Consider the following 27,262-nt stretch of genomic DNA (forward strand, 5'->3'; position numbering starts at 1 on the left):
TGATTTATTATCAAAGCAAAATCCTGCGGGTGCTGCAATCTGAAACAAAAACAGAAAACGCTGGAGAATCTCAGCAAGTCTGACATCTGTGGAGAGAGAGAATTGAGCCAACATTTTGAATCCAGATGACCCTTCATCAGAGCACAACAAAGCTGTGCAGTTGCAGCAAGACCTCCCTGCTTTTATATTCAATCCCCCTCGCTATAAAGGCCAGCATCCCATTCGCCTTCCTGATCACCTGCTGCACCTGCAGAGTGGGTTTTTGTGACTCATGCACAAGGACCCCCCAGGTCCCTCTGCACCGTAGCGTGCTGCATCTTTTCGCCCTCTAAATAGTAATCCCTCCTACTATTATTCTTGCCAAAGTGGATAAACTCACACTTGCTAACATTATACTCCATCTGCCAGGTCCTCGCCCACTTGTTCAGCCGATCTAGATCTCTCTGCAGACTTTCCACACCCTCCGCACAATTTGCTCTTCCACTCATCTTTGTATCATCAGCAAATTTCGACACCCTACACTCAGCCCCCTCCTCCAGATCATCTATATAAATGGTAAATAGTTGAGGCCCCAGCACCGATCCCTGCGGCACTCCACTCGTCACCAACCGCCAATCAGAATAGCACCTGTTGATACCAACTCTCTGCCTCCGATTAGACAACCAATCCCCTATCCACATTAACACCTTACCCCCAACTCTATGCCCCCTAACCTTCTGAAGCAACCTTTTGTGCGGCACCTTATCAAAGGCCTTTTGAAAATCGAGAAACACCACATCCACCGGTTCCCCTCTGTCTACCGCACTAGTCACATCCTCATAGAATTCCAATAAATTCGTCAAACACGACTTCCCCCTAACGAATCCGTGCTGCGTCTGCTCTATCAAACAATTCTTCTCAAGGTGCCTCGCTATTTCTTCTTTGATGACGGATTCAAGCATTTTTCCCACAACAGACGTTAAACTAACCGGCCTATAATTACCTGCCTTTCGCCTGCTACCTTTTTTAAACAGCGGCGTAACATTAGCCGTTTTCCAATCTTCTGGCACTTTCCCGGAATCCAACAAAGTTTGGTAAATAATCACTGAGGCATCCACTATCACCTCTGCCATTTCCTTCAGAACCTGGGATGCATTCCATCCGGTCCTGGGGACTTGTCCACCATCAGTCCCGCTACTCGATAAAGCACTACCTCTCGAGTGACAATAATCGCATTCAGGCCCTCGACTCCTACCATCCTTCTATCTTTATTACCCGGCAAACTATTCGTGTCCTCCTCCGTGAAGACCGAGGCAAAAAACTTATTCAAGGCCTCAGCCATTGCCTCATCCCCCACCACTAACTCCCCCCTCTCATCCTCTAAGGGTCCAACATTCCCTCTAGCCAGCCTCCTCCTCTTTATATATTTATGAAAACTCTTACTATCTTTTTTATATTGAGTGCTAGTTTCGCTTCATAGTCTCTCCTTCCTTTCTTTGTCATCTTCTTAGTCATTCTTTGTTGATTTTTAAACCTCTCCCAATCTTCTACTCGCCCACTACTTTTAGCCACTCTAAACGCATCAGCTTTTAATTTAATACTCTCCTTTACTTCCTTCGATAACCACGGCTGATTATCCCTTCTCCTACGATCCTTCTTTACCATCGGAATATATTTCTGCTGAATACTGAAAAAGATCTCCTTAAAGATCCCCCACTGTTCGTCAGCAGTCCTACCGACCAATCTGCGCCCCCAATCTACATTTGCTACTCCTCTCTCATCCTGTCGTACTCCCCTCTGTTCAAACGGAGGACACAGGCCCGGGACCCTACTTTCTCATCCTCCATCTGTATCAAAAACTCAGCCATACAATGATCACTCGTCCCAAGAGGATCCCTCACAACAAGGTCCCTAATTCTATCTGCCTCATTACATAACACCAGATCTAAGATAGAGGGTTAGATAAAATACAGGTAGGCCAGGGACAGATGGTTCGTCATGCCCAGGACCAGAGTAAAAGGGGTGAAAGGGGTTTCTTAGCAGGTGTGAAGATCCAGGTCTCTCTCTGTGTTACCTTGCTGCAAATGGCATTATGCTGGGGATTTCTCTGCTATTGTAATCCGATTGGTATGTGATACAGTAAGTCCTCACTTAACATTTAAATTCTGCTCTTTAAAAGTATGACTTCAAACAAAATAACATCAAGTGAATCAGATTTCCCCATGATAAATTGATGTATAAATTGGGGTAAGGATCCCCTGCAATCCTCCTCCTGATCTTCATTCATTTCTTAGCATTCCATGGTGAATCTCTTCCCTGAGTTTTTTCAATCGGGTTTCTGCTCCTTATTCCACCTCCAAATCACCCCCCCCAACCCTCCCATCCATTCCCTGATGGGTCGTTCTTACCCCTAACTCCATTTGGTGGATGTGGAAATAGTAACTTGATAGTTATTTTGACCATTTGGAGTGAGAGATGGGCAGAAGAGTGGGAATGAGGCGGGTGAGGGCGAGGCTGGCAGGAGTGGGCTGAGGTGGCAAGCTGAGTAGGATCGGGGTGGTGGGAGGCCACGAGATGTCGAGATGGGTGGGGTGAGGGCAAAGGGGCAAGCTGGGCAAAGGCAAGCAGATTGGGACATGCTGGGGATGGGGGCAGGAGCAAGGCAGGGACGAGAAAGGTGGGTTTGAGCGGGACAATGGGGACGAGCTGGGGGCAGAGGTGAGCGCGACAATGGGAGAGGACAAGAGGAGCAGAGAGGGGGAGTCCAGGCTGGAGAGAATGGAAGGGTGGGGATGAGCTGGAGCGCAGACAATGGGGACAAGGGAATTAAGGGTTATGGGGAGAAAGCGGGAAAGTGGAACTGATCCACTTCAGATCAGCCATGATCTTGTTGAGTGGTGGGGCAGGCTCGAACGGCTAGATGGCCGACTCCTGCTCCTATTTCTTATGTTCTTAAGGGTGAGCAGGATGGGAACATGGGTGCAGTCTGGGTGAGGATTCGTAAGAGGAGAAGAGGGCAAGCTGGGCGGGGGCAAGGCAGTGAGGCCGGGAGCAGCTGGTGCAGGGAGGGGAGCAAGGCAGGGACAAAGGCACTGAGAGGAAGTGAGCATGGACAGTACGCAGGACGGCTGGGGCGAGGTGATGAGCTGAGTGGGTGGGAACTCACTTGACAGGAGTTGGAGGATGGGGACAGGCATGAGGGAGGACGGACGGGTGAGCTGGGAGGTGGCAGGGGGAATGCAGGGCGGAAGATCTAGGGGGAGGGGTGAGCTGGGAGGTGGCGGGGCGTGTACGCAGGGAGAGAGCAGTGACGCAGGCGAGCTGGGCAGGAGCGAAGCGGGCAGAGGCATGGGCTGGGATGGGAATTTCCCACACAAACCCCTGAGGTTGGAGGTGAATCTCCTGGTGGCACTGGTCGAGTGCTCTGTGAAATCAACGATGACTTCACCAATTGCGCAGTAGGTGATAAAAAGGAAAATGGTGACGTGAATCGAACAGGTCCTAAAGAATAAATTACTTCAAACAAAACAATCTTGAGTGGTGCGTCTTAAAACAAGGACTAACTGTGATTCATTCACCTTAAAGACCACTACGTTTAAAACAGTACCGTTACTGGAACATTTCCATTATCTTTTGTTTTTCAGTGGATTGTTTTTGGACAGGTTTGTTGGAGTGTCATTTGGGAAGAAAGCTTATGTTTTTAAAAATGGCCTTCTTTCACATCAAATCGCTACAGTATGGAAGGAGGCCATTCAGCCCATCGAGTCTGCACTGACAACAATGTCACCCAGGCCCTGCCACTTATCTGCCCAGCTAATTCCTCTGACACGAAGGGTCAATTTAGCACGGCCAATCCACCTAACCCGCACGTCTTTGGACTGTGGGTGGAAAACGGAGCACCCGGAAGAAACCCACGCAGACACAGGGAAAATGTGCAAACTCCACACGGACGGTGACCCAAACTGGGAATCGAACCCAGGTCCCTGGCACCGCGAGACAGCGGTGCTAACCACCGTGCTGCCCAAGCGTGTTTGAATTTGAAGATAATCATTCGCCGAGCAATACAAACTACTTTAACATGGCTGGAAATTGACCAAACGATGATCGTGATGTAGTCTGCCGATTTAATGGTTACGGCATGACACAGATAATGAAGTAAATCATTTTATTTCAATATTTCACACAAAAGTCTTGTTTTTTTTAAAGCAATCACTTGATGCTTCTATAAAACACGATCATAGTTTGTGTGTTAGTGCCATCTGTTGTCAAAATATTCGTGCTGCAATTAAACCAGTAAAGGCAAAAATTGTGATGTGGAGAGGGGTCAGTAAATAGTCTGAATATCACCTTCCAAAGTAACTGAATGCAATCTCTTAACTACTGACACATTGCATTTGTAGGAGCAGGAGCAAGCATCATTCCTGTTGGGTGGAGCAGCTAGTCAGATGCGAGGGGAGTATACTGGGAAGTGTAAGTATTTATACACGGAGCCGAGTTCGAACGGTACGAGGATATCTTTGAAGTTGATTTGTGTCTTTCTAGATCCATATGCGTCTGAAAAAAATTTCATTGCACTTTTCCTTCCTATCAGATTTGTCTGATCGAATGGTGCGATATTGCAGAAAGAATTCTGGTTAGATTTTCCTCTGCAGTGAATAAGCAGCATTTTTCTGCCTCACCGGAATTCTGCTGAGAATCAGTCAGTTCTTGCCGGTGCACCCTAATTTCAAATTCATGGCACAATTTACACCCTCCAGTCACTGCCTGCAGGAGCAGATAAAATCAGTTTTTGCTGCATTGTTGACATGTAAAAGTAAAGTTTATTTATTAGTCACAAGTAAGGCTTACATTAACACTGCAATGAAGTTACTGTGAAAATCCCCTGGTCACCACACTGCACGCCTGTTCGGGTCGATGCACCTAACCTGTGGAATCTGGGATTCTCTCTATCTGGGGTTGCCAAGCACACAAACCTAAAGTTGAAATGTTACCGGCTGCAAATTGACATCGGAAGCACCGACTCCTTTTGCCCCGGGGAGGGAGGCCCATCCACAGCTTGATACGTGACTGTCGGAGGAGTTAACGTAGCAGTAAATATACCACACCTAGCAAAACACCACAAAGCTACACAATGGTGGGAGAACTTTAGTGAACCCTTCAGTGCAGCCAAAGTAATAGAAAGCAGTCATTCCTGTGACAGCGCACTGTCAGTGAGCCTGAACCCCAGCCATTTACTGCTTTCATCATCTGCGATCCACGTGAAGGTGATGTCACGATACCGCTCCGAACCCTTTTCTCGTCCTTACAAATGTTACGTTAACAGCTGAATACGTAGCAAAGAAGTGAAAAGCTGCATGTCTTTGTCACCAGTGTTTGTTTCAGCCTTCATTAAGGAACGCCTACTAAAAATGGAGGAATGACGGCAGGCAGCACCTGAAATATTAACCTTTGCACCACTTGCTCATCACTTTCCATTGTCACTCCCAGCTCCAGCTTACCTAAGGGTGTAACAGAGGCCAGATCTTTAACTCCGTGTCGCCAGTGAGTTTCCTGAGAAAGGGATGTTGGAGGGATCTTAAAGTGAAGCCTTACTGTAATTATGTCATGGAACAGAGAACATTACAGCGCAGTACAGGCCCTTCGGCCCTCGATGTTGCGCCGACCAGTGGGACCAATCTAATGACCCTCTAACCTAATAGAACATTCATTCACCTTAAAGTTCACAACACTTGAAGTAATGCTGTTGTTGGAATGTTTCCATGCGGTGTGAGCCCACAGAATTTGCATGAGTTATATTGCGCAGCATCGCTACTGGGGACCTGTAGCTTGCCAGCTCAGTGAGAACGTGGACCAGTATAACATGATGGCCTGAAAGGGGGCCCGTCTGTTTTTGACAACCAAGTTATAACTTTAAAACGATGATAGCTTCAAAAATAGTCTTTAAAGCTTTTTTTTTTGTCTGAAAATATTTAAAGACTTACCTGCAGTTTGCTCTGAGTCCGATTTTAGCCTTCAACTCTAAAGGAACCACAAGCAGATCCGATTTTCTGTGGTGTAGATGCGCTGTGGGCAACTACGTAAAGTTTATTTATTAGTCACAAGTAAGGCTTCACAGTAACTTCACTACAATGAAGTTACTGTGAAATTCCATTAGTCACCACAGCCTGGCGCCCGTTCGGGTCAACGCACCTTACCAGCACGTCTTTCAGAACGTGGGAGGAAACCAGAGCACCCAGAGGAAACCCACACAGACAAGGGGAGATTGTGCAGACTCCACACAGACAGTGACCCAAGCTGGGAATCAAGTCTGGGTCCCTGGCGCTGTGAGGCAGCAGCGCTAACCACTGTGCTGCCCCTTGGTGAAAAGGATGAGAAATGGGGCCCTGCAACAAGGTGGCTCAGCGGTTAGCACTGCTGCCTCTCAGCGCCAGGGACCTGCGTTCAATTCTGGCCTCAGGTCACTGTCTGTGTGGAGTTTGCACGTTCTCCCTGTGTCTGTACGGGTTTCCTGAAAGATATGCTGGTTAGGTGGATTGGCCATGCGAAATGGCCCCTTAGCGTCAGGGAGATCAGCAAGGTAAATACGTGCCGTTACGGGGTACGGTCCGGGGAGTATTGTTGTCAGTGCAGGCTTGATGGGCCGAATGGCCTCCTTTGGCACTGTAGGGATTCTACGAACGTGCTGTCCCGACCTGCTGCTATTCTCATCTAATAGGTGTGGATGTAATTGTTAAAGAAGTCTGTCTCCAGTAGGAGTGGAAGCAAATTTTCTGGCACATTTTTTTGGATTGGGAATTTACTATCAGGCTTCTGGTGGACACAGAAGCAGGTGGATTCCTGGAGCAAACAGTTTGAGGGTTGTGGACCGTTGAGACTAATCACTCCTCACACACTAATCACACACGAGGAGTGATAATGATCCACAGGTCAGGGGAAGCGAGGAGGGACAGGCAAAAGCAGCGCAGCCAAAATGAATGATTCTCTCCAACAAGCTGAAAGTACAGCTCTGATTTGGGAGGATGATGATTCTGGGACCTTCAAACGAGGTGCAGCGGCACTAAAAAATCAAACCGTGTGGAGGGCTATAAGCAATTTAGTTAAGAACATAAGAAATAGGAGCAGGAGTAGGCCATCTGGCCCTTCGAACCTGCCCCGCCATTCAATAAGATCATGGCTGATCTGTCGTGGCTCCGTTCCACATTCCCGCCCTCTCCCCATAACCCTTAATCCCCTCGCTTATCAAAAAGCCATCAACCCGCGTCTGAAATATATTTAGCGAGGCAGCCTCCACCACTTCAACGGGCAGAGAATTCCAGAGATTCACCACCCTTTGAGTGAAGAAGTTCCTCCTCAACTCCGTTCTAGAACACAATAGTAATAGATGGGCTAGATATTATCATTCTCAATTTCGACCGAGTGCCTCAGTTGGTTTTGATATCGCTCAGAAGCTAGAGTAAGAATAATTTTGAAAGACCGGGCAAGATTATTGAAGACGGTGAGAGCCATTGCATCCAAGTGACAGCCAGGGATATCGTATAGAAAAGCCCAAAAAGGAATTTAATATTTGAAATTCAATATCTTTGTCGAGGAGAACGATTTCAGTGTTGACAACCTTTGGGTGACTCCTCAGTCACGTACTGGAATTGGGAAAGATAGGTAGAACATGCAGGAAGGGATGTCAGAGAGTTTTCATTTTACAATTTATTGGTGCCAGTTCTGGGGAAGGTAGTTCAATTAGCAAGAGAAAACATTCACGCGAAAACAAGGACATCAGGTAAATTTTAGATAAGGACTAAGCTATTGGACTTGGGAAGAGAAATGGACACACACAACTATAGGCCACCAGTGGGATTTTTTTTAAAGCTGATCGCAAAGGTTCAGAATAAATATAGAGAATTAAAAAGACTACTTCATGTTTCAGGATGGATAAATGGAGCTTTGAAACAAATAAAAACGTGGCATCATAAAAGTAATGATAAGGAAGGAAGCATGAGAATAGGGGAGGCAATGGGTCAGTGGTATTATTACGAGACTATTAATCCAGAAACACAGCTAATGTTCTGGGGACCTGGGTTGGAATCCCACCACAGCAGATGATGGAATTTGAATTCAATAAAGAATAGCTGGAATTAAGAATCTACTGATGAAACCGTTATCGGAAAACCCATCTGGTTCACTACTGTCCTTTAGGGAAGGAAATCTGTCATCCTTACCTGGTCTGGCCGACATGACTGCAAAGCCACAGCAATGTGGTTGACTCTCAACTGCCCTCCCAGGCCAAACTAGGGATGGGCAACGAATGCTGGCCAGCCAGCGACGCCTGTGTCCCAGGAATGAATGAAAAAAAAGAGAATCTCAAAGAAAGTGAGAAAATATGCCAGAAGAATTGTGAAATGTGAGATGCATCCCCTGAGAGGAGAGAATAGTGAGTTAATAGAAGGTAAAAGGAAATTGGCCAGGGACAGTTGAGAAGTACTTCAATATCAAAAGAGAAGGATAGTTGGGAGTTATTAAATCCACAATTGGTTAAAAGCAAGCTGAAATATATAATAAGTTGAAGGGAAGTAACTGAAAAGATCATTAATTCTGGGAATCTTTAAGTGCTGTGTATAATCTAAAATCCTGAAGAAAACAGAGGGAACAATAGCAAAGACCCTAAGAATTATGGCCGGGTTTCTCCCAAAAAATTCTCATTGCCGAATTTGTGTAAAAATAGGAATAAGTCTTGCTGGTCTTTGTGGGATTTTCTAAATGAATCCCCCACACTCTGACCACTGCACAGAGATTCACACTGCAAATCAGGGGGCGTGACCTATTCCAGCTGGAGAAGTCGGCGGCACAATGCCGAGTGTGCCATTGTGCGTGCGCTGATCTGTCAGAGCGGTGATCGCCGGCAGCACGGCAAGCCCACGTTGCTGGCCCTCCGATTTCTCGCCTCCCCCCTCCCCCGCAGATCGCTGGCCCCCTGGACGTCTCCGGGCCAGTCCCGACGTGCTCCCCCCGTCAGTCCCGATCAGCCTCCTCCCTCCTTCCCTCTGTGATCCCAACTGCAGAGTGGCAGCGGGTCTTCCAAACCCTACCACTGTTCCCCCCAATTGGCCCCACCCCGGCACTGCGTGATGCCCAGTGGGCAGTGCCAGGGATCCAGGTTGGAAATGCCTGGGGCAAGCCCCTCCCCCTTATTGCCTTTTTGGGGAGCTTCCGTGGTCTCTTCACTATGGCAGGGTCAGGCCGCTCACTTTCTGTTAGTGGGGAGCTATTGTAAGCCCTGCTAGAGTGAATCACTCCTAGTGGAGGTTGGGGAGAGAGGCCAGCGGGCCCGGAAATCTCTGTCCCAGGCCCACTAATGACATTTAGGTGGTGATTATAATATTTAAATCAACTCTGCGCCGATTTCCAGTGCAGAGCTGATGACCCCAGCAATCTTGGCCCCACAGAAGCCGCTGTACGGCCTCCGCTGACGGATATTGGAATAGTGGAGGTTAGATCGGCTTTAGATTGGTTTCACAGGTCGGCGCAACATCGAGGGCCGAAAGGCCTGTACTGCACTGTCATGTTTTATCTATGTCTGTCTCCCGTTCCTTTGTGCTGCTGGGGAGAATCGCCCCCTATACTTCAGAGCTCTGTCGCATCTGGATGTGCGACGAAGGACTCGAGTCTGACCGGTGCAAACCTATTTTTCAAAGAGTTACAGAGTTAATTCGATTAATTGTAGGTCAGTTGGTTTAACATCACTCTTTAACCAAACCAATATCTGAAAAGGGAGAGAGCAGCCAACAGGAATTTCAGAAGGGACAATTGTTCTTGAAAACAGGCACGAAATTTAGAGGATCTTAAATCGGCCTCGCAGGTGGAGGATGTGGTCAAGAAGGCGTACGGTGTACCAGCCTTCGTTAATCGAGGGATTGAGTTTCGGAGTCGGGAGATAATGCTGCAACTTTATAAGACCCTTGTCAGACCCCACTCGGAGTACTGTGCTCAGTTCTGGTCGCCTCACTACAGGAAGGACGTGGAAGCTATTGAGAGGGTGCAGAGGAGATTTACAAGGATGTTGCCTGGATTGGGAGGCATGCCTTATGAGGATAGGTTGAGGCAGCTAGGTCTTTTCTCCCTGGAGAGATAAAGGTTGAGAGGGGACCTGATAGAGGTTTATAAGATGTCAAGAGGAATAGATAGGGTGGATTCTCAGAGGCTGTTTCCCAGGGCTGAAATGGTCGCGACGAGAGGACACAGGTTTAAGGTGCTGGGGAGTAGGTACAGAGGAGATGTCAGGGGTAAGTTTTTCACTCAGAGGGTGGCGAGCGAGTGGAATCGGCTGCCGTCGATGGTGGTAGAGGCGAACCCGTCGGGGTCTTTTAAGAAACTTCTGGACGAGTACATGGGATTTAATGGGATTGAGCGTTATCGATAGACCTGGTAGGTTGGGATAGGATCGGCGCAACTTGTGGGCCGAAGGGCCTGTTTACGCTGTAGTGTTCTACGTTCTATGAAATAAGATAGACGGAGGAAATGCAGTGGCCGTACTATCACGGACATTTAGAAAGCTCTAGAGAAGATGGTATTAAAATATTGGAGAAAATTAACGCGTGGAATTAGAGAGAGGATAGAATGTTACTTTAAAACCTGATTCAAAGAGAGGAAATTGAGTTGGTGCTAAAGGCAGATTTTAGAATGTTTGCAAGTTGATTTTGGTGCTATTAACTGTTACTTGATCCAAATCTAAGATTTGGACCTAGGATTAGGTGACATGGTAATTACAGGCAATACTGAAATAGTCCTGGGAACCAGCTACGAGATGATATTGATAAGGAAGTGGGATGGGATTAAAATACAACGGATGGAATTCAGTAAGTGTGTGAATTGTTACGTTGTGGTTCAGCGGAAGGCTGCACCACGTAGTCGTGCCAAGAGATTTGGGAGTTCAGGTTCACAAAGCATTAAGAGGAGAAGGCCATAAAAAAACCTATTGGTATGTAGGGTTTCTGGCAAAAGATGTAGAACACGATGGTTGAGATGTAATGGATCTACATAAATTGTTAAAAGACCATGGCTGGAATATTGTATGTAGTTTTGAGTATAAGAAGGATATTGAAGTAATTAGATTCATGAAAATGAAAACATTAAAAAGTATACAAAAGCTTTCAGGCTGCTTTTAACAGAGGCATGTCGGCTATGACTCAGTTCGTTGAACTCTTGCCTCTTAAGTCGTAAGATTCTTGGAACTAGCTCAGGACTTCAGCACAAGTAAGGCTGGCACTCCAGTGCAGTGCTGAGAATCCTGCACTGTTGGATGTGCCATCATTCAGATAAGACATTCAGCCAAGAACGCTCTCCCAGGCAAGTGATCAAAAGATCCCCTGGCAGTATTCCAAAAAAGAACAGGAGTGTCATCGCCAATCATTATCCCTCGCTCAGCTGAAGATAGGTTACCTTTATTCATCTCGTCTTCGTTCGTTATCACATTGTCGTCTGCTGTGCACGTATTGGTATTTCCTACATTATAACAAGGACTACACTTCAAAAGGGCTTAATTGCCTGTAAAGTGCTTTGAGACATCTGGCGGTCGTGAAAAGTGCTATATAAATGTCAGATTGCAGGACGTTCTGAAAGAAATGTTTAAAATTATGGGATAGAGTAGATATAAACGGACTGTTTTTGGTAGTTCCCCTAGAATGAGGAAACATGCACGTAAGGATGAAATGCAAGAGATTTAAGACAGCGCATGAGATTTATTTTTACAGAGGGTATATCGGTACATGTTGCCAAGGTAATAATTCAACAGAGACCGTATCAGCATTTAAAGATCGATTGGATGGCTGGCTGAAGAAAAGGATGATAAAGGGAGACCTGAGCTTGGGACCTACTGCTTGTGTAGAGAATGAACATCAACGTGGCTGGTTGAGATCAATATTCTGTCTCCTAGTGCAGTTGTACATCTATCTTTAGAAAGAGTGTTGAGACGCAACACGGTTTCATTAAAGGGAAGTCGTGTCTGACAAATTTACTGGAGTTGTATGAGGATGTGTCTAGGGCAGTGGATAGAGGAGAGCCGGTGGATGTGGTCTTTCTGGATTTTCAGAAGGCGTTTGACAAGGTACCTCACAAGAGGTTATTGCAGAAGGTCAGGGGACATGGAGTTGGGGGTAGGGTGTTAGCGTGGATAGAGGATTGGTTGTCAAATAGGAGGCAGAGAGTGGGGGTCAACGGGTGCTATTCGGATTGGCGGTCGGTGACTAGTGGGGTGCCCCAGGGGTCGGTGCTGGGGCCTCAGCTATTTACCATTTATATAGATGATCTGGAGGAGGGAACCGAGTGCAGGGTGTCGAAATTTGCTGATGACACCAAGATTGGGGGAAAGGCAAATTGTGCGGAGGGTGTGGAGAGTCTACAGAAGGATCTAGATAGGCTGGGCGAATGGGCCAGGAAATGGCAAATGGAATTTAATGTTGGCAAGTGTGAGGTGGTCCACTTTGGTAGGAAGAATGGTAGGAAGGACTATTACTTACGTGGCGAAAAACTGCAGCAGGCGACGGTGCAGAGGGACCTCGGGGTCCTTGTGCACGAGTCGCAAAAACCCAGCTTGCAGGTGCAGCAGGTGGTCAGGAAGGCGAATGGGATGCTGGCCTTCATAGCGAGGGGGATTGAATATAAAAGTAGGGAGGTCTTGCTGCAGCTGTATAGGGCATTGGTGAGGCCGCAGCTGGAGTACTGTGTGCAGTTTTGGGCGCCGCACCTGCGCAAGGATATTTTGGCCCTGGAGGGAGTGCAGAGGAGGTTTACTAGGCTGATACCGGAGTTGAGGGGATTGAGCTATGAGGAGAGGCTGAATAAACTAGGCTTGTACTCGTTAGAGTTTAGAAGAATGAGGGGAGATCTCATTGAGACGTATAAGATGATGAATGGGATGGATAGGATAGAGGTGGAGAGACTCTTCCCGCTCAAAAAAGACAGTAGGACTAGGGGGCACAGCCTCAAGATAAAGGGGAGGCGGTTTAGAACGGAGTTGAGGAGGAACTTCTTCACTCAAAGGGTGGTGAATCTCTGGAATTCTCTGCCCGTTGAAGTGGTGGAGGCTGCCTCGCTAAATATTTTTAAGAAGCGGGTTGATGGGTTCTTGATAAGAGAGGGGATTAAGGGTTATGGGGAGAGGGTGGGAAAGTGGAACTGAGCCACAACAGATCAGCCATGATCTAATTGAATGGGGGGGCAGGCTCGAAGGGCTAGATGGCCTACTCCTGCTCCTATTTCTTATGTTCTTATGATCTGGCACGAGATTGAATCTGCTTCATCTTGCTCGTGTGCGCGCATTTGAAAACAAACTTATTTTGTCATATAAACTTGAGCTTTCTCTCTTTAAATTCCAGGCGTACAGCTAAATTTCACTGTTACCTGGGGTGATTCTCACTACCTCGGGTTGACTGGACTGGAAGTTGTGGGCAAAGGTGGCCAGGCACTACCCATCACGATGGACAATGTTGAAGCATCACCAAGAGATCTCAATGAACTGCCAGAATATAACGAAGACAGCAGGACATTAGACAAGTATCTATTATTCATTGACGAGACAAGCACAATAATTTTACATTGAGCGCGAGTTAAAAAGATCTACTCTGGTTCCAAAAAGTGCTCCACCGATGATCCCTAGCAATCTGTTCCAAGTGGCCCGTACTTAGATTTAAGCTTACATTTCTTGCATACTTGTTGATTTCTTCTTTTTTGAACTTTATTTGTCTGGGACTTGGAAAAGGTTGTTCTTTGTATCATTGCCTCACGAGTAGACAGATTTCACATCCAATTTTCTCTCCAGGCCTTGAGCATAAAAGTCAAGGTTGACACTCAAGTGCAGTGCTGATCATGTGCTGCACTGCCGGAAGTGCCAACTAAGAATGGAAGAACGTAAGAAATAGGAGCAGGAATAGGCCATCTAGCCCTTCGAGCCTGCCCCGCCATTCAATAAGATCACGGCTGATCTGAAGTGGATCAGTTCCACTTTCCCGCTTTCTCCCCATAACCCTTAATTCCCTTGTCTATCAGAAACCTATCTACCCGTGACTGAAATATATTCAACGACATAGCCTCCACCACTTCAACGGGTACAGAATTCCAGAGATTCACCACCCTTTGAGTGAAGAAGTTCCTCCTCAACTCCGTTCTAAACTGCCCCTCCCCCCCTTATTTTGAGGTTGTGCCCTCTAGTTCTGTTTTCCTTTCTAAGTGCAAAGAATCTCTCAACCTCTACCCTGTCTCGCCCCTTCATTATCTTATACGTCTCTATAAGATCCCCCCTCAGCCTTCTAAACTCTAACGAGTACAGACCCAGTCTATTTAATCTCTCCTCATAAGCTAACCCCCTCATCTCTGGTATCAGCCTGGTGAACCTTCTCTGCACTCCCTCCAAGGCCAATATATCCTTTCGCAAATGCGGTGACCAAAACTGCACACTGTACTCCAGTTGTAGCCTCACCAGTGCCCTGTACAGTTGCAGCAAGACCTCCCTGCTTTTATATTCTATCCCCTTCGCTATTAAGGCCAAATTTATAACTGCCTATTCAATGGATGTAAAAGAACCCAAGCAGGTTACTGTTGCAAAGGAGAGCAGCTGAGTTCTCCCTGGTGTCCCAGCCAGTATTTATCCCTCAGTCAACATCACAGAAACTGATTACCTGGTTGAAGGTAATTGTTGTTTGTAGGAAGTTTGCTGTGCAGATACTGGCTGCCACGTTTCCTACCTTACAGTGCTGACTACACTTCACAATTACCTCATCCAGTGACCGCAAAGAGAAAGAACCGTATAAATGTAAGCCTTTCTTTCTTATCAGTTGGCTAAGATTTGTTTGGATCTGTATTCTGAGATGTAAAGTAATGAATCATTGATTTTAAACCAGTGTGGTTAACGTGAATCCATAATATGCACTTAAGCAATCAGAGAAGCAGATTAACAAAACCTTGCACATTTTGCCGAAGGCTGTAAATGCAGCAGATTTTCATTAATGGAAGTACTTCCATGTTGACTGTACAGGGAATTAATCAATATCAGAAAAGCATTGTTTTTAATATCACAATAATTAATTTATTGTATGCGAGGGAAGGAAAACAAAAGAACCCTTTGTAAATGATTGTGACGAGCGTTTCGAGCATTATAACAATCTAGCATTTTAAACACCAGAAATGCCTGCTTCAACCAATAAAAAATGGCAACCAGGCAGATGTGGGAGCAGGAGACTTGTGAATACCAACGTCCTCAACCCTGATAAAGCTCAGTAAAATAGTGTGAGAAACAAGGCTGAAGGTTTTGAGAGTGTCTAGCAGTCAATGGATGAATCAACTGCATTTTGTCCCAATGATTTCACCATTAAAACTTCCAGTTTGGATAACTCCACATGACTTTACAAAGCATCTCAATTTGTTCAGGCATAGCATAGGATATTTAAGCTCTGGTCACATCCTAACTGTCGCGCCAAGGGACCTGTGCACCACAGCTATCTCAGCCAACATGCTGTAGTATCTATCTACTTGACAGTGTAGAAGGCTGCCAGTTATAACCCACACAGATTCTCATGTTTGTGATCATCCAGAAAGGATGGAAGGTGCATCTATCAACAGTGTCATTGAGAAACACTTATTCACCAACACTCAGTTCTACAACCTGCTCTCTGATCCAGACCGCATCAAAGCCCTGATCGTGCCAGACAGGACGTAGAGATGCCAGCGTTGGACTGGAGTAAACACAGTAAGAAGTCTCACAACACCAGGTTAGAATCCAACCAGTTTATTTGATAGCAATCTTACAAACTCTCGGAAACGGTGTTCCTTCGTCGGGTGTGTGGAAGGAACCTCCCACACTATCGAGATTACTATCGAATAAACTGGTTGGACTCTAACCTGGTGTTATGAGACTTTTTACTGCCAGACAGGTCAGGGTAGCTGACCTCAACGTCAAGATAATTTGATATGGCAACTAGGAACCCTATTCAAATTTTCAAACACTTCTTTCACCTTTTCACATCCTTTCTGCTGCCCCCAATTTCTTGTCCCTACTCTCACGCTCCCCCCTTGCCTTGTCCTGTTGTTGCCATCTTGTTTACTTCGCCCCTACAATCATTGTTCCCTATCACTTTCCCTTTGATCCACCTTTTCTTCCTCTGTTCATCTGCAGTCTATCTCTCTCTGTCTGATCTTCATGTTCTGTTCTGTTCTCACTCCGCGTGCATGCCATCCTGTGAGTCTATTCCCATTCTCTCACTGGCTTCAACCTACGGTTACTCCACTCCACTTCCTTCCTCTTTATCAATCGCGCTCATTTCTCATTTATCCCCCTCTCTCTACCACACTGTCATAGTCTCACGGAATAGAATCAGAGAAGAAGGCCATCCGGCCCATCGAGTCTGCACCGACTCTCCCACTGAGAATCCTACCGAGGCCAATCCCCGTGACCCTACATACGTACCCCACTAATCCCCTTAACCAAACATCTCGGCACACGAAGGGCCAATTTAGCACGGTCAATCCATCTAACAGCACGTCTTTGGACTTTGGGAGTAAACGCACACGCACACGGGGGAGAAGCCGCAGACTCCACACGGATCGTCGCCCAAGCCGGGAATCGAACCCAGGTCACTAGCACCGTGAGGCAGCACTGCCAACACCACGCGATCTCCCTTTCTCTGGATACACCCTTAATTTCCTGACTTTCCCCAGCCAGCTTACTCGCTCTGTCTCCTCAAAACAATAAAAAGGCACCTCCTGTTTAAAATTGTATACAGGGAGAATTTTGGAGTCCTCAGCCTCCTGCCCCCAGCCACCTCCGGGACCCCTCAGCACCACTGCTGTTCCTCCCGTCCTTCAGCTGACTGACCCCGATTCTATTTGCTATTGGACACAATAATAAAGGCTGGTAAGGAGATTTAAGGCTTCTCAGAATAAGAAACCGAGGAGATGTAGAGATGAGACATAAAGCAGAAATTCACTCTAACAAAGTTTCTTGGTACTTATTTGTTAAAGGCTGATCGATGGGATTAACGTCACCTCGGAAGATGAACACATGTGGCTGATTCCTTTTACCTACGGAGACGATCACATCCTCACAATCAATTTCAATAAGCAACAAACTATTATTGGACTTCGCTTCTGGAACTATAACAAATCCCCAGAAGATACGTATAGAGGGGTGAGTCCTTGGGAATTTTCTGAACGGCACCTTTGGAGGGGCATAAAAGATTTTACTTTAATTTACTTGTTTAAAATTGCTGAAATTTGACAATGTGGTGGTGTAATTTCTTAGTCATCAAGAATGGAAGCATGTGACTATTATGAGTATCAAAATAAATAGACACAATCAACAATAATGCTCCTCTCAACCCTGTATGTGAGAATTACTAACGTATACATATCTTTTTTAGCCATTGCTCCACCTGAAACGTCCAAACCACACCCCTCTTCACAGAATCCCTACACTGCGGAAAAGGGTTATTCGGCCCATCGAGTCCGCTCCGACAAGAATCCCACCCAGGCCCTATCCCTGGAACTCCACGCATTTACCCTGCGAATCTGGCGCAGGCTCAATGGGCTGAATGGCCTCCCTCTGCATTGTAGGGATTCTACGAAGAGGGGTACAGCTTGGAAGATTAAGGCGGAGCGATGGCTAAAAAAAAAGTACACATCTGAGGACACTAAGGGGCAATTTAGCAGGGCCCATACACCCAACCTGCGCATCTTTGGTCTGTGGGAGGAAACCAGCGAACCCAGAGGAAACCCATACAGACACGGGGAAAACGTTCACACAGTCACCCAAACCAGGAATCAAACCTGGTCCTTAGTTCTGTGAGGCGGCAGTGCTAACCACTCGTGCCACCTTGCCATCCACATTTTAGGGGCATTCGTAAAATTATGTCCATTTACCTGGGCGTATATTCACAAATGACCACAATCCAAAGAGGCGAAATGGCTTCCTCCCCCTCCTCCTCCTCCTCCTATTTCCTATGTTCCCAAGCATTAGGAATCACAAAATTGTTACAGCGCAGAAGGAAGCCATTAGGCCTATCATGTCTGCACCACCTCTCCAATCAAGCATCATAACTTAGTGACATTCTGCTGGCTTTCCCTGTTCCCCCTGCACATTGTTTCGATTCAAATAATCATCTCACGCCCTCTCGAATGCCTCGGTTAAACCTACCTCAGTTCCAGGCAGTACATTCCAGATCCAACCACTCGCTGTGTGAAATAATTTTTTCACTCATCACGTTTCTTCTTTTTTAAATCGCTTTGAAACAGCATCCTCTCGTTCTGGATTCTTTCATAAACGGGAACAGTTTCTCTCCCTGTCTACTCTGTCCAGCCCCCTCATGATTTTGAACATCTCTATCAAATTTCCTGTTTGCCGCCTTGTCTCCAAGGAGAACAGTCCTAACTTCTGCAAACTATTCTCGTGACTGAAGTTTCTCATCCCTGGAACCATTTTTGTAAACTTCTTCTGCCAATACATTCACATCCTTCTTACGCTGTGGTACACAGAACTGTACACCGTGCCCCAGCTGAGGTCTAACTAGGATCTTGTGTAAGGTCAGTATAACCTGTCTGCCCTTGTACTCTGTGTCCCAATGAATAAGTCCCAGAATATTATGTGCTTTATTAACTGCTTTCTTACTGTCTCTCTTCAATGACCTGTACACATATACACCCAGGTCCCTGTGATCCTTCACCCACTAAATAATTTTATCTCTTATTTTGTATTGTCTCTCTATGTTCTTCTGACCAAAATGCATCAACACACTTCTCCACATTGAACTTCATCAGCCACCTATCTGTCCACTCCACCAACTTGTCTACACCCTTCTGAAATTCCACACTGTCTTCTTCACAGTTTACAACGCTTCCAAGTTTTGTGTCCTCTGCAAACTTTGAAACCGTTCACCGAACACCGAGATCTAGATCATTTAATATATATCATAAAAAACAAGGGTCCCAATACCGACCCCTGGGTTATCCACTACAAACCTTCCTCCTGCCTGAAAAACGTCCATTGACCATTACTCTCTGTTTCCTATTATTCAGCCAATTTTGTATCCATGTTGTTACTTTCCCATTTATTCCACAAACTACAACTTTTCTCTCAAGTTTGTTGCGCAGTATCAGTGCCTTCTGAAAGTCCACGTACATCACATCAATGGTATTAATCTCATCAACCCATTCTGTTACCTTCTCAGGAAGCTGGAGCAAGGTGACTAAATATAATTTCCCCTTCAGAAATCCATGCTCTTCCTAATCAACCCACATTTTCCATATGGCTACCAATTCTATCCCGAATAATTGTTTCAGGAAGCTTGACCAGCACGGATGTTAAACACAGAGGAGGAGTGGCTACCTTTTTTTTGCTTTCCACTTGCAATACTTTACAGATTCCTGCATGGACTAAGATCAGTAGCTATAGAATAATCATACCCTAAAAACGAAATTTTTTTTTACTAAATTTCTGTATTAAGTTTATGGACCAGGTTTGCAAAAAAAGAAGGATGCGATTGAAGTTAAATGTGACGTTTAGATCTATATTTCCTTAACTGTTATTCACTAGTCGTCTGATCTAGATTTGGGAACGGAGAGGGAATATCATTGTTTGACGAATTGGCATTTATCTTGATTAGGCAAAAATTGTCCACGTTACCCTCGATGGGTACTGCATTTCACCACCAGAGGGCTTCCTCATTCGGAAAGGGCCGGGCCAATGCCACTTTGACTTTGCTCAAGAGATTCTTTTCGTAGATTATCTCCGGAGGAAAAGTGAAGTCACCGCAAAACAGCAAATTAGGTAAAAAAAAAAGTTTTCTGCTCTTTTTTAACCTATCTCAAACACGCTCACGCTTTAAACAAGTTTAATAAGGCCAAGAGAACTCTGTCTTCAAAATATCGGCATATATGCAGACACGGGGAGAACATGCAGATTCTGCACAGACGGTGACCCAAGCTGGGAATCGAACCCAGGTGTCTGGCACTGTGAGGCAGCAATGCTAACCACTGTGCTGCCCACACTTTAGGGGCATTTGTTAAATTGTGCCCATTTACCTGGGTGTATATTCATCCATAACCACAATCCATTATCCATTATCTGTATTTGCAGTGACTAGAAGTCAATGAATCCACACTTGGCTTTCCTTTACTAATCTATAGCTTTAAGCTATATTGTACATGTGAATTTTTCCAGATGCGTGTTCCCTTTTTCGAAATTAGGTGCAGTCACACAGTATCTCAGACGACAGATAATGGCCTTTAGGTTAGACTGGTTTGTGTTAATTTAGTTAAATTTGAAGCTTCAATCCTTGTGAAATGATTTAATTTATTAGGTCATACGGCAGAAACTACACAGATTCACACACGGCCCTGTCCTCTGCAATCAGAAGGACCACGTCCACACTTTGCGACTTTTTTAGTTAAACAAAAGCTTGGGGGCGCAAGTTCATTCCTCATGGCAGTGCCTTGACCGCTCAGAGTTGACCCGCCTCATTTGAATTTGAATAAAAGAATAGCACACACCGAGACAACACCTCCACCAATCTGTATCCACTTGCCAACCGATCAACACCCTTTTCTTATAATGTGTAAATGATTGTTATTTGGCATTCTTGCAAATATATCCAGATGAGTGCAAGACAAAAAGCTTTGACAGCGTGTCTTTTTATTTCAAAAGCTGGTTTTTAGATTTTTAACCTAAGAATAACGGTGTCTTTCGAACTATTCGTTGTTATAATTTATTTGTCGCTTTACAACGGTTGTTTAGTTTATTTAAAATAACTTGTATAATTAATACGGAAGTCTGTGATCATTCAACATTAACACATGTAATGAATAAAAATGTATCGTTGACAAAATAAATCGGCCTAACATCCAAAGTATTTTTAAATTACTTGCTAATACTTTTGATAGGAACTCTCCTCGGAACATGGAACAAGCCAGTATGGACTACGAAGCCCCATTGATGCCTTGTGGCTGTATCCTTTAGCTTGAGAAATTTTCTGCAAAACGTGAGTTACTCTTATTCGACTAACGGAGTTACCTCAGTTCTTTGGATTTAATGTGAGTTTTGTCTTTTGCGTTGGAGTTTCCACAATATTTTACGACGTTATAAACGCATTTTTGCTTGAATATCCCAACAGCTAAAACTCACCGTGACATCAGGTTGGAAAGGAGGGTTTATACCATTTGTGCCCCCTTTTTAAAGTTTATTTATCAGCGTCACAAGTTGGCTTACATTAATACTGCAATGAAATTACTACGAAAAGCCCCCAGTCGCCATACTCCGGCGCCTGTTCGGGTACGTCGAGGGGGAATTTAGCGTGGCCGGTGCACTTAACCGGCACGTCTTTCTGGCTGTGGAAGGAAACCGGAGCACCCAGAGGAAATCCATGCAGACGTGGGGAGAACATGCAGATTCTGCACAGACAGCGACCCAAGCTGGGAGCCTGTGTTACCGTGCTGCCCACATTTTAGGGGCATTTGTTAAACTGTGCCCATTTACCTGGGTATATATTCATCCATAACCACAATCCATTATCCCCTATCTGTATTTGCAGTGACTAGAAGTCAATGAATCCACGCTTGGCTCTCTTTTACTAATCTACAATTAGTATAAATTACTTCGCGTTCAGTTTAACGAGTTCCAATTCAGTCATTCGGTACATCGGGCCAGTGACCAATCACTTGAAGCGACAGATTGGTATAATTACGCAGCTGCAGCAATTACTTGAACAAATTTCACTTTAAATTAAGTCGAATGCAGTCATCTGGAGGCCCCATTGACCACATGCCAGTTAGTATCACAATCGACAGCACCGCTCGATCAGGCTAATTCACGGAGAATTTAACTTGCGGGCAAACGCTAAAAGGTTCGAGCTAAAACGTGGGCATAAGTCCACTTCAGCAAATCTGGCACAGTGCCCAGCACGCTCTGGGTGCAATTTACCGATCGCATCCACCAAGCGATCAACAGACCAGACCTTTCACTCGTGATTAAACGAACATCGGTGAGTTTTCAGTTTAGGTTAAATTGCCTAATTGCTTAAAGTCACCAATACCACATTTCACGTAAGCGGAAGTAATTTAAAAAGATAGTCGTTTGTCCGTCGCGAACGTCATATTACAGTGAGCCAATACACTGCTCGTCTTGAAAAATATATAATGCTGTTGTACAAAGTGTGCAGATCGATGCAAGTAAAGTGGATCTGCCCTGGGAGATACAAACCCCATACCACAACCAATGCAAGAATATTCCAAGTTCTAACAAAAGCTATCGAATCACAATAACTTTAGAATCGTAGATTCATAAAGTTTTACATTACAATCAGGGGCCCTTTCGCCGTGGCTAAAATTGGCAGATTGTTGTAAACTAGCAAGATTTTTTTGCCTTTCTTAAATATCCTGGTTAAATTATGCAAGCTTGGAAATTCTGTTGACAATTTTAAAATGTGTAAACAATACTTACGCATCGCATTCCCGCGATTGCTATCGTAACACCAGCGTAAGCTTATTTAAAGTGTCTTAGTATATCCGATAAAGTTTTAAATAAACATATTAAACATTCACGTGCCAACGTGTTTACGAAGCTGTACAAATATTTGCCATAAGTTTATATAAAATATGCTTTATTGCTTTTGTTTTAAATGCAAGAATCTATGATCATATTGGTATTTGAACATTAACATGAAATGTTTCTGTTAATTCCTAGCGAAAGATAAATCTCTGAAATTAGTTTCTTGCTTTGCACCAAGCTATTTTCCTTGATCTAGCTTCTGCCAGTTATTTTCCAGCTACAGTTGCTGACAAGCTGGGGAGATCCTTACTACATTGGCCTTAACGGACTGGAATTCTACGGAAACGATGGTGAAAAAATTCTTCTGACAGAAAATAGTATCTTTTGCCAAAATGTAGAATTAAATTAATTAAATAGCGCTCTGAATTTTATTTAAAATGGGAAAATAGCACTCAAGTACAGGTAATTTTTAAGAATGCTAAAACCATTATTTGATCTAAACAAAAGGTTGATTTTTTTTTGCTCGCTTTCTCATAGTATACTTCTCTCCCACGTGGAAGCCATGCTTTAAACCACCTAGATCAAACTTTTGAATTTCCTCACTGAAACAATCTGCTTCCCTATTTCTTCTACTTCATTTCACAGAATCATTGGATCGCTGTAGTGCAGAGGAGGTCATTCGGCCCATCGAGTCTGCACCGATCACAATCCCACCCAGGCCCTATTCCTGTAACTCCACATATTTACATAAGAAATAGGAGCAGGAGTAGGCCATCTAGCCCCTCGAGCCTGCCCCACCATTCAATAAGATCATGGCTGATCTGATAGCGGTTCAGTTCCACTAACCTACATGCTCCCCATAACCATTAATTCCCTTATCCGTCAAAAATCATATCTGTGACTCACCCTGCTAAACACCCTGACGCTAAAGGCCAATTTAGCATGGCCAGTCAACCTAGCCCGCACATCTTTGGACTGTGGGAGGAAACCAGAGCACCCAAAGGAAACCCACACAGACACAGGGAGAACCTGCAAACTCCGCACAGTCACCTGAGACTGGAATTGAACCTGGGTCCCTGGCCCTGTAAGGCAGCTGTGCTAATCACTGTGCCACCATGCCGCCCTCCCCATTTTTACCCAATTTAACTCTACCCCTTTTGGTAGACATTTGGATCTACCCCAAACATCAATTGATACTAGATCAATTGTAAATCTTAAATCTGAGATCGATGAACATTTGTTACCCAAAGGTATTAAGGGCAGTTTATCTTTATCCATTCACGGGACACGGGCTTCGCTGGCAGACCAGCCTTTATCCATCCCTGGTTGCCCTTGGAAGGCAGTTGAGGGTCAACCACGTTACTGTGATTCTGGAGTCACATATTGGCCAGACCGGGTAAGGACAGCAGATTTCCTTCCCTAAAGGACATTAGTGAACCAGATGGGTTTTTACAACAATCGACAATCGTTTCACGGTCATTATTAGATTTTGAATTCCAGGTTGTAAATTCGCCATCCGCCGTGGTGAGATTCGAACCCAGGTGCCCAAAGCATTGTCCTGGGTCTCTGAATTACTGGTCCAGTGGCAAAACTACTCCACCGCTTCCTCCCAGGATCAGTCAAGCATTGTGGTATCAGCACTTGTACAAGTGACGATATCTCGCTGTTAATTAAATGTAGCGAAATAATCTGTGCCGTCTATCTATCGAAATATGAAGAATTATAGGGATTAATTCTCGCTGAATCATTACTGATCAAAGTCTTTAACTTGCCATTATCAGACATTGCTGCTTTTCCTGACAGCGTGAACGTTTTAGATGGAGTTTCAGGAGACGTTCGAACCCCAGACAAACTAATCGACGGGGTAAATGACACAAATGATGGGAGACACATGTGGTTAGCGCCTATTCTTCCTGGTTTGGTAAGAAACTCATTTTCTCTTCAACGGTCATTCCGTTTCGAAGAGAATACAATCTGACGACGTGCCCTCGCGAAACTCGCTGTTCATTCGGTGTAACGGCCTGTCGTCGAAAGAGCAACGGGGCTGATATACTGAAATAAACGTGCAAGTGCACTTAAGGGCAAACATGACGCTATCCCAGATGTTTTTTACTCATTCATGGGACACGGGCGTCACTGGCTGGCCAGCATTTACTACTCATCACTAGTTGAGAGTCAACGGTATTACTGTGATTCTGGAGTCACACGTAAGCCAGACCGGATAAGGACAGCAGATTTCCTTCCCGAAAAGACATCAGCGAACGAGACGTTCACATACACCGAGGGAGAATTTAACACGGCCAACGCACCTAACCGATACACTTAGTGCTGAATTATTTAATTGGAATGTACACTTCCTGGGTAAGAAATACCACGTGCTGTAGAAAATATACTGATTACGGGCAGAAAGAGAGCAGACACCTTCTGCCTGTGGCAGCATTGTTTCAGTTTGTTATTACCATCAAGAGGCCTTGGACCTCTGCTTCTCCTGTAGACGGCCATCAATTTGTATCCTTTTGCGTTCAGTGTCTGGCACGAACACCTCGGCCAGATCTTTGGAAAGTACGTGCCAGAAAACCCTCGTCCTTTGCTATACAACGTGGCCAATCGATCCGCGAGCTCAAAGTTCCTCTGCTCTGCAGAATCAAACTTCCACCAGCTGCTGCTACCAGAGCAGAAGGAGATTGTTTGGCCCATTGCGCCCGCACCAGCTCTCTGACTCAGCATCCCACCCAGGTTCTATTGTCCCATGTGTTTACCCTGCTAATTCCCCCTAACCTAAAGGATAGATTTTGTGCAGGATTTAGAAGCAAAACACACTTGAATGTCTGATAGCTACGTTGAGAGCGAAAACAAACAGGAGCTGTTGTGTGGAACCAAGTAATTAAGAGTAGACGACGAAGGAGAATGTTACGCTCGATCAAGAGTAACCTATAAAAGACTCGCCTTTCTCATCATTGCAATAAAAATAAATCACACTCATCGTGCGTTATTGCGGAAGCTCTGTGAATTATTGAATCTAAAATGTACATTGCGTTGTTCCTTCTGTCACAGGTGAATCGTGTCTACGTCATTTTTGATCAACCCATTTCTGTGTCAATGATTAAACTCTGGAATTATTCAAAAACACCTCAAAGAGGAGTGAAAGAATTTGGGGTACGTTACCTTTCGTTTAAGTGATTCGGAGTAACGAAGCTGGTTAATTGTGTGCTCTTTAGTGGCAACGCCAAACTTGTTTTTAATGGATGCAGGTTCACCGTGAGTATAAAATTCAGGAATCCCGGTTGTAGCTGGTCACTTTCACAGCCGGCGTTTGCTGAGAGAAGATCCCGAGTGCTTTATTATTGATGTTACGTAGGAAAACTTTGCTGTTCATTCATAATATTTTAAAAAAGTAAAAGAATGATCAAACTCCAGAACACTCTTATCACAATTATCATGTACAAATGAGGATATAAAAGTAAGCTAAGAAGATCTTTTTAAACAATTGCTTGCTGTAATCTAACAAGAGAGTAGAAGTCACAGATAGCCATAGAATCTCTACACAGTGCAGAAAGAGGCCATTTGACCCAATGAGTTTGCACTGGCTTTCTGACAGAGCATTTCACCCAGGTCCTATTCTTGTAGGGAGGCACAGTGGTCAGCACTGCTGCCTCACAGCGCCAAGGACCCGGGTTCGGTTCCTAGCACGGGTCACTCTCTGTGCGGAGTTTGTATATCCCCCACCCCCGCCGTGTCTGCATGAGTTTCCTCAGGGTGCTCCTGTCAAAAGATGTGCAGGTTAGATGGATCGGTCGTGCTAAATTGGCTCGGTTATTAGGGGAAATACGTACCGTTACGGGGACGGGGCCTGGGTGGGATTATGGTCGTTGAGAAGGCGTTTGACAAGGTACCTCACGAGGTTATTGCAGAAGGTCAGGGGGCATGGAGTTGGGGGTAGGGTGTTAGCGTGGATAGAGGACTGGTTGTCAAATAGGAGGCAGAGAGTGGGGGTCAACGGGTGCTATTCGGATTGGCGGATGGTGACTAGTGGAGTGCCCCAGGGGTCGGTGCTGGGGCCTCAGCTTTTTACCATTTATATAGATGATCTGGAGGAGGGAACCGAGTGTAGGGTGTCGAAATTTGCTGATGACACCAAAATTGGTGGAAAGGCAAATTGTGCGGAGGGTGGGGAGAGTCTACAGAAGGATCTAGATAGGCTGGGCGAACGGGCCAGGAAATGGCAAATGGAATTTAATGTTGGCAAGTGCGAGGTGGTCCACTTTGGTAGGAATAATGGAAGGAGGGGATTATTACTTACGTGGAGAAAAGCTGCAGCAGACGACGGTGCAGAGGGACCTCAGGGTCCTTGTGCATGAGTCGCAAAAACCCAGTTTGCAGGTGCAGCAGGTGGTCAGGAAGGCGAATGGGATGCTGGCCTTCATAGCGAGGGGGATTGAATATAAAAGTAGGGAGGTCTTGCTGCGGCTGTATAGGGCATTGGTGAGGCCGCAGCTGGAGTACTGTGTGCAGTTTTGGGCGCCGTACTTACGCAAGGATATTTTAGCCTTGGAGGGAGTGCAGAGGAAGTTTACTAGGCTGATACCGGAGTTGAGGGGGTTGAGCTATGAGGAGAGGCTGAATAGATTAGGCTTGTACTCGTTAGAGTTCAGAAGAATGAGGGGAGATCTCATTGAGACGTATAAGATGATGAATGGGATGGATAGGATAGAGGTGGAGAGACTCTTCCCGCTCAGAAAGGATAGTAGGACTAGGGGGCACAGCCTC

At 45.3% G+C, this 27,262-nt stretch overlaps 1 protein-coding gene across 4 annotated transcripts in view; it reads left to right on the top strand.

Moving 5' to 3' along the window:
• katnip (katanin interacting protein) overlaps window positions 1–27,262 on the top strand; it is a 126,998-nt gene that overhangs the window by 86,224 nt on the left and 13,512 nt on the right. For all 4 annotated transcript variants that reach the window (XM_080206271.1, XM_080206275.1, XM_080206273.1 and 1 more), the window contains 8 exons: window positions 4,380–4,449; window positions 13,344–13,521; window positions 16,981–17,146; window positions 19,617–19,780; window positions 20,893–20,957; window positions 22,762–22,872; window positions 24,277–24,416; window positions 25,550–25,651. In XM_080206271.1, coding sequence (XP_080062397.1) covers window positions 4,380–4,449; window positions 13,344–13,521; window positions 16,981–17,146; window positions 19,617–19,780; window positions 20,893–20,957; window positions 22,762–22,872; window positions 24,277–24,416; window positions 25,550–25,651 — 996 coding nt within the window. The remainder of the gene's footprint in view (window positions 1–4,379; window positions 4,450–13,343; window positions 13,522–16,980; window positions 17,147–19,616; window positions 19,781–20,892; window positions 20,958–22,761; window positions 22,873–24,276; window positions 24,417–25,549; window positions 25,652–27,262) is intronic.

This window comes from Carcharhinus amblyrhynchos, chromosome 18, assembly GCF_965287045.1.
Source record: "Carcharhinus amblyrhynchos chromosome 18, sCarAmb.v2.hapA, whole genome shotgun sequence".
NCBI classification, from domain to species: domain Eukaryota; kingdom Metazoa; phylum Chordata; class Chondrichthyes; order Carcharhiniformes; family Carcharhinidae; genus Carcharhinus; species Carcharhinus amblyrhynchos.